This window comes from Sceloporus occidentalis, unplaced genomic scaffold (assembly GCF_023333645.1).
Source record: "Sceloporus occidentalis isolate IW3139 unplaced genomic scaffold, rSceOcc1.0.p SCAF_6, whole genome shotgun sequence".
Lineage (NCBI taxonomy): Eukaryota > Metazoa > Chordata > Lepidosauria > Squamata > Phrynosomatidae > Sceloporus > Sceloporus occidentalis.
Window position 1 is genome coordinate 70,401,527 of NW_028316986.1, and position 15,185 is coordinate 70,416,711.

The 15,185-nt window shown below is 38.7% G+C and overlaps 1 protein-coding gene across 2 annotated transcripts; it reads right to left on the minus strand.

The window, feature by feature from the left end:
- Positions 1-1,293: 1,293 nt before the first annotated feature.
- LOC149310903 (sulfotransferase 6B1-like) lies at positions 1,294-14,256 on the minus strand. 2 transcript variants are annotated; one of them, XM_089529988.1, is made up of 7 exons: positions 14,000-14,256; positions 11,536-11,681; positions 9,427-9,516; positions 8,437-8,560; positions 5,382-5,476; positions 4,311-4,467; positions 1,294-1,424 (listed from the first exon to the last, which is right to left on the minus strand). In XM_089529988.1, exons 1-7 carry the CDS (start codon positions 14,199-14,201, stop codon positions 1,294-1,296), a joined length of 945 nt encoding a protein of 314 aa, XP_089386114.1. In that variant the 5' UTR covers positions 14,202-14,256. The 2 variants fall into 2 exon arrangements, with proteins under 2 accessions (XP_089386114.1, XP_089386115.1); XM_089529989.1 differs by having other exon boundaries at positions 11,536-11,677; positions 14,000-14,072.
- Between the last annotated feature and the right edge of the window lie 929 nt (positions 14,257-15,185).

The following is a 15,185-nucleotide window of genomic DNA, read 5'->3' on the forward strand; positions in this document are numbered from 1 at the left end:
TGGTAAAAGAAAATCCCCCCCCCCAGTACTTGTCCGACCCTATTTTAGCAATCTCTTTCTCACTGAAAGAAGAAAGAAAGTTACTTGTTCATGGTTTAAGATGTTAGATCTTGCTTCTGAGGAGATATTTAGGAAAGATAAGGAAAAGTTTGGCATGACCTGTCAACTCCTATTTTCTCTGATTTCCTTCTGGACCTTCAACTAAGTGAACATAACACACAGGAAACAGGTACCACATATGTAAATATGTCATGAAGTTGCAGCAGCCTCGCCAGCATAAATTAGAACCATCTCTGATAATATATGGTAACATATTTGGCATAAAATGTCATCTATGAAATCAGAAACATGGCAGAGTCTTATTTTACATGTTAGCGGGAGGCAGAATGGTCTATGCAAGGCAATGGAAAGGGGAAGACACTCTGTCCCCTCTTGACTGGATGTGGAAACTTTATGATTTGACCACTAATGATAAATTGACACATCTGATTAAATTTAATTTTTTAGAGAAATTCTCTGAAGACTGGAGAAGCTATGGAAAATGCTCTGGACTCAAAATTTAAAGGCTGATTTCTCAGCTGATGCTCGATGAAGTGATTGACAAATTGAAGAAAATAGGTTACATATTCTGTTAGTATAGTTAAACTCAGTAATATATTCTAACTCTGTTTGTACCTGAAAATAAGCCATTATTTAATATATGCCTTTTTCTTATTTCTACTTTCTTAGTTAACCAGAAATTATAAAATTTGAAAGAAAATTTTCTCTTTTTTTCTGATTTTGGGATGTTTAGAGATGAATTTCAGAAATTCTTGATCCTAGTTGAATAATTTTCCTTCCTACTGTAAAGAATGAGATTAATAAGGGTGAGAATTGCAGAAAAAGTAATATACACTATTGGTTATGTGGAGTATAAGACATAGTTAATATAGAAAGAACTTATGATTTTTGGAAGTAGTAACTTTTAGATTTGTTGTTTACTCCTATATGGAATGTATATAAATGTCTATCGTCAAGTGTTTTTGTTCTATTGTGTTAATATTTTATTGTTTGTTTTGTTTTTTATATGAATCTTCAATAAACTTTTCAAAAAAAGAGAAAAAAGAAAAAAAGAAATAGCACGATTTTACCTTCCTTATAAGCATATGCAATTGTGTGTCAAGATAGAATGACTCAGAAAACAGTATCAATGAACTCAACTTGAAGGTACACAAAGGAGGAATACAAAGCACAACTCGAGGCAATTCAGCAGACAAACTGGTTTTCAATGTGAGGGAGGTGGAGGCTGCCTCCTCAGATCTTGCAGTATATATCATACTTTATCTGTGCTCCTAATTTAGTGCCAGCTAAATATTCTTCAAATTTTCTATCCATTTCTTTGTTCTGGGATTCTGAGAACAAGGTTTTCCAGTCACCAACAGATCCTGCAAACATTTAAACAGGTATAATGAGTGGTGAGATACACTGAATAGAAGCATAAAATAATGGAGTTGGAAGACATCACAAGGGTCATCCAGTCCAACCCCTGCCATGCATCAAAGCAGCCCTGACAGAAGGCCATCTACCCTCTGTTTAAAGACCTCCAAAGAAGGAGACTCGACCACACTCCAAGGGAGTGTACTCCACTGTCGAAAGCCCTTACTGTCAGGAATTTCCTCCTAATGTTGAGGCGGAATCTCTTTTTCTGTAGCTTGCATCCATTGTTCCATGTTCTGTTCTCTGGAGCAGAAGAAAACAAGCTTGCTCCATCCTCAGTGTGACACCCCTTCAAATATTTAAACAGCACCATCATATCACCGCTTAACTGCCTCTTTTCCAGGCTAAACATACCCAGTTCCCTAAGTGCGGTCTCTCTCTTTTCAATTTTGTTGAGAGCTGTGGGCCAAAGGAAATCCCACTATCATCTTCCTCTTCCTCTCCCCCTCCCCCAATAGAGATCAGTCTTAATTTGATCATCAGATAGGTGGATCCTTATTTGATCATCAAATAGGTAGAAGTGACTGGTGGCTTCATTACTGCTGTATGATTAAGCCACTTTCAGTTTTAATGGCAGTCCTTAGCACCACCATAGCTGTCCCACTTTTACAGGAGCTGTCCAGGTGCTGAACCTAGGTCAGATATAGGCTCCAGAACAGGATACCTCTTGTACAAACTGGAGCAGCTATGGGAGCACAGCCATTAAAACCGAGGGATGTCATTAAAAAGAGGGTGGATTCCTCACACCAAAATGTCTGCATCAGCAGCAACCTCTGCACATTGGCATTTCATAAAATTGATTAGGGAACATATAAGTTACATTCTGTTAACCATTCAAGATATTTCAAAGATCTCTCCTAGAATCATAAAATCACACAGTTGGAAGAGACCACAAGATCTCCATCCAGTCCAACCCCCTGCCATGCAGGAATACACAATCAAAGCACTCTCTACAGATGACCATCCAGCCTCTATTTCGAAACCTCCAAAGAAGAAGACTTCCCCACCCTCCAAGGGAGTGTGTTCCACTATCAAACAGCTCCTACTGTTAGGAAGTTCTTCCTACTGTTGAAGTGGAATATCTTTCTCTCTAATTTGAATCCATTGCTACGGGTCCTACTCTCTGGAGCAGCAGAAAACAAGCTTGCTCTATCCTCAGTATGACACCCCTTCAAATACTTAAATGGGGCTATCATATTACTTCTTACTCATCTTTTCTCCAGGCTGAACATACCCAGCTCCCTAAGTCTCTCCTTATAGAGCATAGTTTCCAGACCCTTCACCATTTTGGTTTCCCTCCTCTGGACATGCTCCAGTGTGTCCACATCCTTCTTGAACTGAGGTGCCCAGAGCTGGACAAAGTATTCCAGGTGAGGCTTGACCAAAGCAGAATAGAGTGGTACAGTTGCTTCCCTTGATCTAGACACTATACTTCTATTGATGCAGCCTAGAATTGCATTGGCCTTTTTAGGCACTGTATCACACTGTTGACTCATGTTCAACCTGTGGTCTACTAGGACTCCTAGATCCCTTTCACATGTAGTCTCCTTAAGCCAGGTGTCCCCCATCCTATATCCATGCATTTCATTTTTCTGCCTAAGTGCAGTACCTTACATTTCTCCCTGTTAAAAGTAATTTTGTTAGATTTGGCCCAGCTTTCTAATCTATTAAAGTCACTTTGAATTTTGATACTGTCCTCTGGGGTACTAGCTACTATACCTAATTTGGTGTTATCTGCAAATTTGATAAGCATGCCCTCTATTCTTTCATTCAAGTCATTGATAAAGATGTTGAATACCACTGGGCCCAAGACTGAACCCTGTGGCACCCCACTGGTCACTTCTCTACCCTTCTCTTTTATTCCTGACCATGGGATCACTCCCAGTATATCCCTAAGTTTACTGAAATCAGTTTTCCTAAAGTCTAGAATGTGTGTCTGATTATACTTGGCTTCTCATTTCCATTGTATAACAAACTCCAAGAAAACATGGTCATTCCCACCTAAGATCCCACCACTTGCACCCCATTAACCAGGTCATCCCTGTTGCTTTGGATCAGATCCAGAATAGCCGATCCCCTTGTTGCCTCTTTCACCCTTTGGACCATGAAACTGTCTTCCAGGCAAGAGAAGAATTTGCTAGACCTTAAAGTTTTGGGTGAGTTTGACTTCCAGCAAATGTCTAGTAAAAATTAATCACAAATTAATTACTAATCTTGCAGAGGACAGATATGCATTGATTCTTATTCCACTGTTGTTCAACACTTGCTTACTGGACTTATTTCCAAATGATTTTTGGGAGGTTATTGCAGTCTGGAAGCCTTTAAACAAATCCTAAACATCCACAGCTGAAAAGGAGAGAAGGAGGCAGTAGAAACAGGGCTAGCTCCAGGCTTGAGGACTTCTCGGCCAAGTTCCTTCTAGTGGCCATACCTTTATGTCTGTGATGCCTTCCTACAATATGATTACTTATTGGTTATCACTACTTCAGGGGATAGGAGAGACCTCAAAACAGTGGTTCCAAACCACTCAGATTTAAACAGAAATGAAATTGACATTTTTTACCATTCTAATTTTCAACAATTTCTGAGCTAAAGATTTTCAAACACAGTTTTACTGTGTATTTGTTTATTTTTAACTATACTTCAGAAACTAGGAACATCCACTGATATGAACTGAAATACAGTCCTTGCTAATCTGTTGAGGATCCATAAAATAAGGCAACCTTAAACACCAAAACAGTCTAACAAGTAGAGGAGTCAAACAGTGACCTTCGCTTGAGCAGGATAGTATTGGTAAATCTTCTGCCCCCCCCCCCCCCACTATAAAAAGTTACCTTTGCGGAAAAGAATATCTCCAAATGCTCCAAGGGTTTCTTGTCCACTCTCTTTCATAGTTTTGAACCTGCTCTTTTCTATAACACTTTGAATCTCTTCTTCAGTCAGGGAAAACCCAAGGAATTTGGCTATTCTTTTCACTTCTAAATTTGGATTCTGGATTTTTAAACAGAAAAGATAGCAGTTTGCATGTTCAGAATTTTGCAGTGATTTATACATAACAAAAATACTTCTGTTAAATAAAATTACACTGAAGATGAAGACAGAAAACTCACAAATGAAAAGTTTTTCATCTGTGTTCAGCCCAGGGTTCTCGTAGCTATGAACTGCTATAGGAGTAGAATGGCCTACACATTCCTCTATACCTTCTAAACCAAGATGTTGTACTATGGAGGCCATTTTTCATCCGGTAATGCCCTCACCCCTGCCCTCATAGTTGGAAGTGATGATGTATGACTTTTGGTTCTGTAAACTGGCTGAAATACAATTGGATTTCATAGTTTGGGGGAGCAATGGTTTTCGGAGTAGTTTCAGAGGGTTTTGTGTGTGCTTCTTCACAGTTTTTAGCCTTTTTTTCAAATGTGAGTCTGAAAGCTTCAGAGGTCTCTAAGGAATTTCAGTAGCCACAAACAAAATATTCTTATAATTTTCCAGCCTTGGCCATGACATCTTTCAAGAAGCCATTTATTTGGCCTAGTTGCCAGAGGAAGCTACAAATTTACAGAGCAATTGAATTGCATTTTCTCTTTTTTTAAATAAAAAAAATCTAATATTTATTTAGAGTAAGATAAATACAAAGATCAACAGCAATAATATTTAACAAATGAAAACAAAAAAGTTAATAATATATTGTGCCATTCTTTTTTTGTACAGAAAAATTCTGGGAAAACATGCAGTTCATTTCCATCCTTGCTCTTGATGAAAAGGGATAGACATTTTAGAATTATATTTTTGTATTCTTTACATATGAAATTCATTTCTAAAGAATGCTTGCACATTCATTATTTCTGCAGTTGTTCAGCAAGAAATTACATCTAACTTTCATGCCCTGGAGCCAATGCGAATCTCACCTCCTTTAGGTCTTCATAACTTACGGCTGTGACATTTTCATTGTCAATATACTTGTCCCATTCTTTCACAAAATCAAAGTAGGATCCCCAACTCACTGGAGAGAGAAAAATGAGCAACATGATACCATCACTCTAAATCCTGACACTTTCAAATTCTTGGAAGTTTTCTCAACAATGACAGAAGTAATCCATTTTGAGACTACTTTAACTGCCCTTGCTCAAAGCTAGGGAATTCTGGGAATGGTAATTTTGTGAGACATTTAGCCTTCTCTGTCAGAGAGCTCTGGTTTCACAATAAACTACAGTTCCCAGGATTCCCTGGCACTGAACCAGGACATTTAAAGTGATTTCAAACTGGATTATTACTGCCGTGTGTTTTGGACCAACGTCTCTCAAGCATACAGCAACATTCCCATTTCATAAATGTCAGTCCTTCAGTCAGTCATATAACTGGATTTTTTTCAACCTCTAATAAAAAAAGATTTAAAATATAATAATATTAATCAGATTAAATAATCATGTGCATGCACTGCTTCCAAGAACAGCATTAAAGACTTTTGCTCTAATCTTTGTGGTAAGCACAGTGAAAAAAGCTACTGAACTATTTACATTAGGATCCATATCAGCAAGTAATTTATACATTTGCTCAATCAATGATCTATCAGACATTCCTTACAACAGAGTACAAGAAATCTTTTCTTGGGACCCCAAGTCAGAGAAGAATAAATAATGAATAATAGCTTCTCTTTGTGACATCCCCTATATGCATCTATCTTCAAATGTGGAAACACTGGCATATCTCCCACCAATATGAAAAAGATGGTTTGGAATTGTAATTCTGGAAATGTCTTCTCAATTCAATATGAGTTATGGAAAAAGTTAATGAGAGAATAATCTCATGTACCCAAGAAGAAGTTGGCCCTTCTTATACACGGATTTTTTATTCACAGATTCAAGCATCCACAGTTTGAAAATGTTCCAAAAAAGTATAAATTTCAAATATCAACCCTTGATTTTCCATTTTTCATAAGGGACACCATTTTGTTATGTCATTATATTTAATGAGACTTGAGCATACATGGATTTTGTTATACACGAGGATCATGAAACCAAACTCCAGCATATAAGAAGGGTCTACTGTAACATCCTAGAAATATAACAACTCTCCCATTTATTCCTTTAATAATAATAATAAATTTTATTTCTATTTCCTGCCTCTCTCTGCAGATCGAGGTGGGATTACAACAAACAAATTATTCCAGCAATAAAAACATATCAAATACATTCATTAAAAACAATAACATATTATCAATACAATAAGATTAATAAAATACAATTAACTTTCATAAAACATACAGTACTACTGGACGTGAGATATTTTACAGCAAATTTGGTGGATAGGTTCACCAGAAGAGATCCGTCTTGAGTGCCTTCTTGAAGGCATCTTCTTGAAGGTGGTGATAAGGCAGATCTCTTCCAGCAAGTTGTTCCATAATTTGGGGGCTATGATGGAAAATGCTCTGTGGAAAGTTGTTGTTAACCTAGTTTTTGCACACTCTAATCATTTCTTCCCAGATGTCCTGAGAGTGCGGGGCGGATTGTGTAGAGAGAGGCGTTCCCTCAAGTAACTCGGGCCCAAGCCATATAGGGCTTTAAAGGTAATAACCAAAACTTTGTATTGGGCCCAGACGCTGATCAGCAGCCAGTGAAGAGATTTTAATATTGGTGTTATGTGGTCAAACCTAGATGTTCCTGTGATCAATCTGGCTGCAGCATTTTGAACCAATTGAAGCTTCTGAACTTGGTACAAAGGTAGCCCCATGTAGAGTGCATTACAGAAATCTAAATGAGAGATTACCAGTGCGAGTACCACTGCTTCAAGGTCCTTTGAGTACAGGTAGGGAAGCAGTTGGCATATGAACCGAAGTTGGTACCAAGCACTCCTAGCCATCACATCTACTTGAGATGACAACTGCAGAGATGGATCTAGAAGTACTCCCAAACTGCGAACTTCGTCCTTTAGGGGAAATGTGACCCCGTCCAGGACAGGTTGGCAAACTTCCCTGCCTGGGCCTAGGGATCCTATTGATAGTACCTCCATTTTCTCTGGATTCAGACTGAGTTTGTTTTCCCTCATCCAACCCATTACCGACTCAAGGCAGGCATTCAGAGGAGAGATGCCATCTTTGGTCACTGCAAGAGTCAGAAGCATAGAGAAATATATTTGGGTGTCATCAGTGTACTGATAACACCGTGCCCCATGCCTCTGGATGATCTCTCCCAGTGGCTTCATGTAATTATTAAACAGCATGGGGGACAGAATGGTACCCTGAGGGACACCAGATGTCAGCTCTCTTTTACGAGAGCAGCTGTCCCCCAGCCTCACCGTCTGGAATCTACCCGAGAGGTAGGAATGGGCCCACTGGAGCACAGTGCCCCCAATGCCTAACTCCCTCAGGCATTCCAGAAGGATACCATGGTCTATGGTATCGAATGCCATTGAGATGTCCAAGAGCATCAGCAGGGTCACACTTCCCCTGTCGATGCCCAGATGGAGATTATCGACCAAAGCGACCATGGCAGTCTCAACTCCGTATCCCGCCCTGAAGCCGTCATCGTCATCATCATCTCTTATTTATTAATAAAGTTTCTCATGTGATTTAACATAACCCACTGGTTGCTAATTCATATAAAACACAGAAACAAAATAACAAGTAGCAGGGCTAGTAAAAGATCAAGATTACATGTTTCCAGTGGGTTAACATCCAACATAATTCACGCTACTAGATTCTAAACTAGTTAGAGCATTAGGAAGAGTACCCAAGTAAAATATATTAGAGAATTCAAGTCTGGTAAAACATATGGTATTCATATCACCTTAATTTACATGCATCTGTGAAAGGATGTGGTTGGTTTAAGTCTGTATGAAAACAAACAAACATGGCTGCTTCTACCACTAGACACCCAAAAGTGGTGCCGAATCCTGATTCCTCCTGAATTGTGCAAATATGATGGTGTCATTCTATTAACAAAAATTGCAATATGTAAGTGATACCTTTCCCATTCATAAAATCTGTGAAATAAGCATCCCATGTTCGTTTAGGAAAGATGGGCATCTTGTTGTTAAAATGAAAAAAGGACACCAGTGTGTCCTTTGGGTTTCTAATCAGCACCAGTACCTGAAACATAAAGAAATAATGTAAAAAAATTCATACTGTAATACTGTACATTCAGAGTACAACTAGACAGACAGATAGCTAGATAGGGAAGGATGATATGAACATGTAATATATTGGGGCTGGCCATATATATTAAAGTAATTTAATATACATTTATTAAAAAATTGTTAAAACTATACATCAAATACACATTCCTACATAACTGAAACCATAATATATTTTAATAGATTATGAATGTTTATTGTTCCAGTTTTGAAATACAAGCATTCTGCAAAAGTTCAAAGTTCTTTGACAATGCAACTCATTACCGAACAAAGTAAATAATGTAAAGAACATTTCACAGTACTGTGAAGGAGTAACAGTATAAATATTCCCCTGTCAATTTTTCTCTGCTAGAAAGGGTAAACATTACCTGATGTGACACCATGTCAGGTTTGCAAATAACCTGTTCCCCACTTGGCTCTAGAAAGTAAGATAACCACCTAGACAGACCCAACAAAATTTGGTTCTTAATACAAGTATACAGTAGGCAATCAGGTTAGCAACACTTTAATCAACAGTAAGACTGGGTAGAGAGGGGTCATCTTGAAAATACAACTGAGAACAGTTCACTGACACCTCATTTTTCCAATCACAGCAAAGCTGTCCTGGACGAGGCAATCCATACCTATCAAACATGAAAGAAACTTTTGAATTGACAGTTATATTGTTATGGTGAATATTAGATTCTACTCAACTCTTTTCTCTCACAAAGAACCCCAAGGTTGATGCTGTTGTGTGCCAGTTTATAGCATGGTTATGCAGAACTGCATCCTATGAAGTGTACATACCATAAGAAGTACAGTATATAAAATGTGTGCACTCACCTTGGCTTTGTTTCTGAAGACAGATTTAGGCAATATATCGGGAGTGAGGTGAGTGATTATAATTCTTCTTGAAGGTAGTTTTTCCATCCTCTTTAATAAAATAAGAAAAAAGGACTAATATCAAAATTGAGGTTAATAAATGTCAATCTTTTCAACTCAATTTAAAAAAAACATTTGTGATGGAAGCATTTTTTCAATGCAGGTGATCTGCAGAAAATTTATTTAATTAGTAACTTGCTCAGCTGTTAAAAGGCACCTTTCCTCTATGGCACTGAGCAGACAGAGAGTAAAAACTAGGACCCTTCCAGGGCCGTGTTCCCACTATGATTTAAAGCAAATTGTTGATCAGGTTATATGACCATCGTTCCCATTTCAAACTGGGTCTGATCCTGCTGTGATCGGTTCCAATCATGATAAAGCAAGGGAAATGCAAAACAAAAAAACAAAAAAACAAAAAAAACCAACACTCTTTCCTGATAGTAGTTCTTTGCTGGTACTTATGAAAAAAAATTGATTCCAAAGTGTCTTCAACAAGTGGGAATGACAGAACCACATCATTCTGAACCACATCATTCTGGAGGGGAGGGACTAATGGCAGAAGGGTGTTTACCATCCCTCCTCAGTTTTTGGTAGATCCACCATTCCGTTAGTGCTGCCTTTGTACTTGTGGTATGATCAATGGGAGCATGATTTTTTTTTAAAAAAATAGAAGATTTGATTCATTAGTTTTGCAACTACTTGCAATTACCTGAGCGATCCAACAGCAGCTCATAGTGAGACAAGTAGTTGCAATGAATTGAATCATATATATATATATATCCCAAGCCAGGCTGCCGCAGACATCACTGATGACGCACAGATGATTGACATGCATTTTGAAGTGGAGCAAACTAGTAGGGATGACAATAGTGCCAAAAAAAGAAGGGAATGATGAAAAAATCCACTTTCATAGTGGGAATGATGGACCTTTTGGAATCAATTTACCAACACGGAGTGAAGGCAAATTACGAACTGGTTTAAATGTAAGTGGGAATGAACCCCAGGTTTTCCCAACTCAGGTGGAACCTCTGCTGTCTGCATAGCCTGCTCCCACAATGGGCCAAATGCCCATGGGTAGTTTGCACTAACCTTTACCCCAGTGAGGCCCCTGCATATGAATAACTACATTCATGAAATTACAGCTCTTCAAATTTTTTTCAACAGAATGGGAATTTCTCTCTGCTGTCATAAAGTTGTTCATTTTACAAATTAGGTTAAAATGAATGATATAATCACTATTGCAAAACACCTGCATCAACAGCTACTATTTACAACTACTGATCATGCCAGCTATATATTACTTCCAAGATTTAAGTCACTAAACCTCTAAGATGATAATATTTGTTGGTGAGCATGAATGGGAAAATTTCTTGCCGTCATGTGGGCATTTCATAAGCATATAGTTAATGGCTATTGTAAAAGAATGTTGAACGCAGCATGTCTTTGGCCTGATCCAACATGGTCTTTGTTATGTTTTTAACTATGTCTGTGCCTGCGACTGAACACCAAAGCCAAAGAAACAAAAAGAGCTAATCTACATAGAACATCACCATCTAGTGACTTTAACTGGTTGCTGCACGTATATGCAATAATTTATTAACTATCTTTGTGTTATAGTGTTATCTAGGCACACTGCTTGTTAACAGCCAGAGCTGATAGCATAGCAGGGCTGCATAGGACTTTACCCTGAAGTTACATGAAACAGTTTCTACCCCCACCCTGCAAAAAAACCATCCCAAATGCACTTTTGATCTAAGTGGCAAATCTAGAACAGTATAGCATTTTAAAAAAAAGATACAGTTTGACCATATTAATTTAAATTGATTTGAAAATGTCCCAGATGGCAATTAACTAAATGGAATTATTTGGATGATTTTGTTTGGGCATGCTGTTATTTTTCTATAAAGATTTTTATTCTTTTATGAAAAAAAAGTTCTACTTAATTCATATTGGAGATATTATATATATTCTCACCTAAACTATGAGCACATGTTTTTATTTATCTGCTTGGATCATTGTTGCTTTGCAGATTAATTAATAATTAATATAACAAATCTGAGCCATTCTGACCTTGAATTTGTCTGGATCTCCAAATTCAAGACGCGGAGTAATTTTCAGTTCCTTCTCAAGATCAGTTCTCTTTTTCATTTCCTCTTCTGTATATTTTGCAGCTGTGATGGATAAGTTATTTAAGATTCCTTCAAGCCAGTGACTACCTGAAAGGTATGAGAAATGTATGGAATATATGCTTGAGTCTGACACATGTAGCAACCTTGTTCTTCCAGCTGCTCTGGAAACTGTATACAAATGATTTTAAGGACTTTGCTCCCAAATTTCCCCTGGAGCTCTTTGTTAGTATCCTGATTAAACAAATTATAGAATTAAAGCAGATCTCAATCACTAGCCACTTCATCCTCTTCCTCACTGGTGCAGGAAATCTGCTGTTAGGAAATCCAGCCTCTTCTAAAAACCTCTATCAAAAAAGAGTCCATCACTTTCCAAGGCAGTCTACCCCTATATGTAAGCTCATTTGAACACTGACAAATAGTGAATATTGATAGTGAATATTTTCATCAGTTAAACATATACAATATAATACAAAAACAGATAAAATCCCAGTTTTTTTCTAACAAATAGTTTGCATGGGGTGAAGTGAGTCAGGCAGACTGATCGGGACAGTGGTATGAGATAAGAAATCACTCTCACACATACAAACACACATGCCTGCTATTTGCAGCAGAAGGAAACTTGCCATTAACACAGTTTGAAATAGCAGATGCTTGTGGTAATGATGTTTTCGACCACCAATGTTTTTACATTTTCCTCCATAACAGAGACACAAGACAGCATACAAAAATTGGAACAGACACAGATAAAGACGTGTACCATTTTTAAAGATATTTAAAGATAATTTACATTATCTTTAAATAGTTAAGAATTAAAGTAAGAACAAATTAAACCATCTTAAACCATTTAAAACATTAAGAACAACTGGAAATATATAAACTAAAAAAGCAAAAAATAAAAACACTACAAATGCCTTTGTGGAGTGTTTGTGTGTGTGTGATGGGGAGAGGAGGGGAGATTTCAATGACCATGGAGCAGGGGGATGGGGACAGGACATCAGATACACCTTTGCTGCCACTTCAAAGGCCTCATGCAGCTCAGGGATCCTGCAGCTTGTTATTCATTTAGAAGAAATGCTTTAAATGAGAGTTAAATGATAGGACTTTCCTCATGTCCAGTTTAGCCTGTATAAGTCATGTAATTAAATAAAATTTATATTTATAAAAGAAGGTTTGTGTGACCAAAAGATAAGGTTTCTTATGCAGAAATGATGCTATCTGTCATCCTGAGATAAAAAATAAGGAGGGAATTCTCAGTCTCCTACTCCCTTGCATGGCCATCTGTACACACGCACCACCAAAAGAACGTGTCCCGGGGTGTGTGTGTGCTCCTTCTAAACAAGGTAAGGCTGTTGGGAGAGACAGAATGACCTTGAAATAGGTGGAGGTCTACAACTCCATTTTGGGAGGAAGTGGGAGGAAGAATGGGGTGTAAGGATATGCACCCAGTTTAGATAAATCCTGAAATTTAATGTCAATCAGGTTAGTTTGAATGAAACTGAAAACATCTCAGAGCATCCTGATCTGCATCCAGAGTGCATCAGCTTCCTCTGAAGTAATTTGGACCCATCTGGTGCCTCCAATACAGGGCCCACCTGAAAGGTAAAAGATGCCCTAATCTCTCTCTCTCTTCTTTTTGTTGTGTCTCTCTGTGCAAGAATACACAGAGAGAGGGGGGAGGGAGGGAAGGAGGAAGAAGAAGGCAGAACAGGAAGCAGTCATATCATAAGAGCCCTTCCTCCATGCCATCTGACATCATCTGGCCTGGGAAGGAGTGAAAAGGCAAGCCCAACTCCATCAGGCCGAGCTTCAAGAAGAAAAGCCTTCCCTCCATGCCATCTGACATCATTTGGCCTGGGAGGGAGTGAAAAGGCAGGCCCAATCCCAGCAGAGCTAGCCAAAAGAAGAGCCTTCCCTTCATGCCAACTGTCATAATCAGGCCTGGGAGGGAATGAAAAGGCAGGCCCAACTCCATCAGGAATAGCCAGAGCAAGAAGAAGGGCCCTCCCTCCAGTCCACTTACCATGGTCCAGGCCTCAGAGGGAGAGAAGAACCACTGGCCATGATCCCTTTCCCCACCACCGTTCACTTCTCCTTTTGTGTCATGTCTTTTTAGATTGCAAGCCTGAGGGCAGGGAACCGTCTGAACAGTGTTGCCAATCACCCTTGAAGTAAATCCCCTGATTGGCTTCCCAGAATGCCTGCAAAATTCCCGGGAGGGGGTGGGATGTCCGGGTCAGGGGCAGGATGTCTAGGTCAGGGGGTGGGACCTCTAGGTCAGGGGGTCTTCAAGGCACTATGGGAAGGCTAAAGGGGGCAGGACTTCCAGAATGGGAGGTATATGGGTTTTTTGGGGGGGAGGGAAGGTATTCATACTTTTTCTTAGGATGGGCAAGAGTGATACTCACCACATTTAGGATATCCTGTCATGATCACATCATCTCTCCTGGCTTCAAAGGTTTCAAGAGCTTGTAAAGTTTCTGGACGGCAAATAGTAATAGGATACAAAACTCCTTTGTAAGAACAAAGTTTCTCTTCTGAGGATAACTTGGAACCATCCATTAACATCCTGTCAAGAAATTCCACAACATGTTTCCTGTCCTGGGCCATATTTTTGTTCACTGGGAATAGATTGAGGATGAGATTTGAGCTGTTGTTCTTGAACAGACACGTATTTATGCAGATCTTTTGTAAAAGATTACATAACAAAGGTCTTGGCTTGTATATAGCAGTGGGAGGTGTCTAAGGAAATAACATTACTGTTTAACTGAGGAAGTAGAATCTAATTCTAACTTTCGCTTTGCTCACTGCAGATTCACTGAGTTTCCTGACATCTGGATTGTCATTCTCTCAAGTGGCAGGAAAGAATATTTCCCATGTTCTTGGAAGTAAAAAATGGTTTGCAATTAGAAACAGATAAAGAAGAAATGATTCTTCAATAAACATAGAAAAGGCAGAGCTGGGGAAAGTATCTTTTTTGGACTGCTGTTGCTTAAATCACTATGTATACGCTACTCATAGTAGCAGAAAGAGCTCTTACTGCTTTGCTAGCAGGTAGGAGAGACTTGAGGAACTATGGCTTGTAATACTAGGTACAGTACACAAATTCTCTGTTCTGTGCAATTTTTAAAGGCAAAAATACACATCCTCTGCTTCATGTGACTTCAGTACATATAGATGTACATACCATTTAGTTTGGTCCCATTTCACAGGTGAGGAATGGTGAGCCACTGGTACATTTAAGTAGGTTCAAGTCAGTCAAACCATAACCAAAATTTATTTAGCATTAGTAAGAGAAATAATGAAGATCATGGGTATATTTTACTCACTGTACAATGACAGCATTTTCTATTTCTACGCACTTGAAACTAAGAATCAGCAGGGGTAGGCAAAGTACCCCTATAGGACACACATGGCTGCAGTGCTATTCTGTGGTCCCCAGGAGTACCCAAATACACACAAAATCGAGTGGAAGTCTAGAGCAGTGGTTCCCTCAGAGGTATGCAGCAGAATATTAAGGGATGTGCAAAACACTTTTTAATAATGCTGGAATAATCAATAACACCTCCTTTACCTTCTTTGCCTGTATCTTCT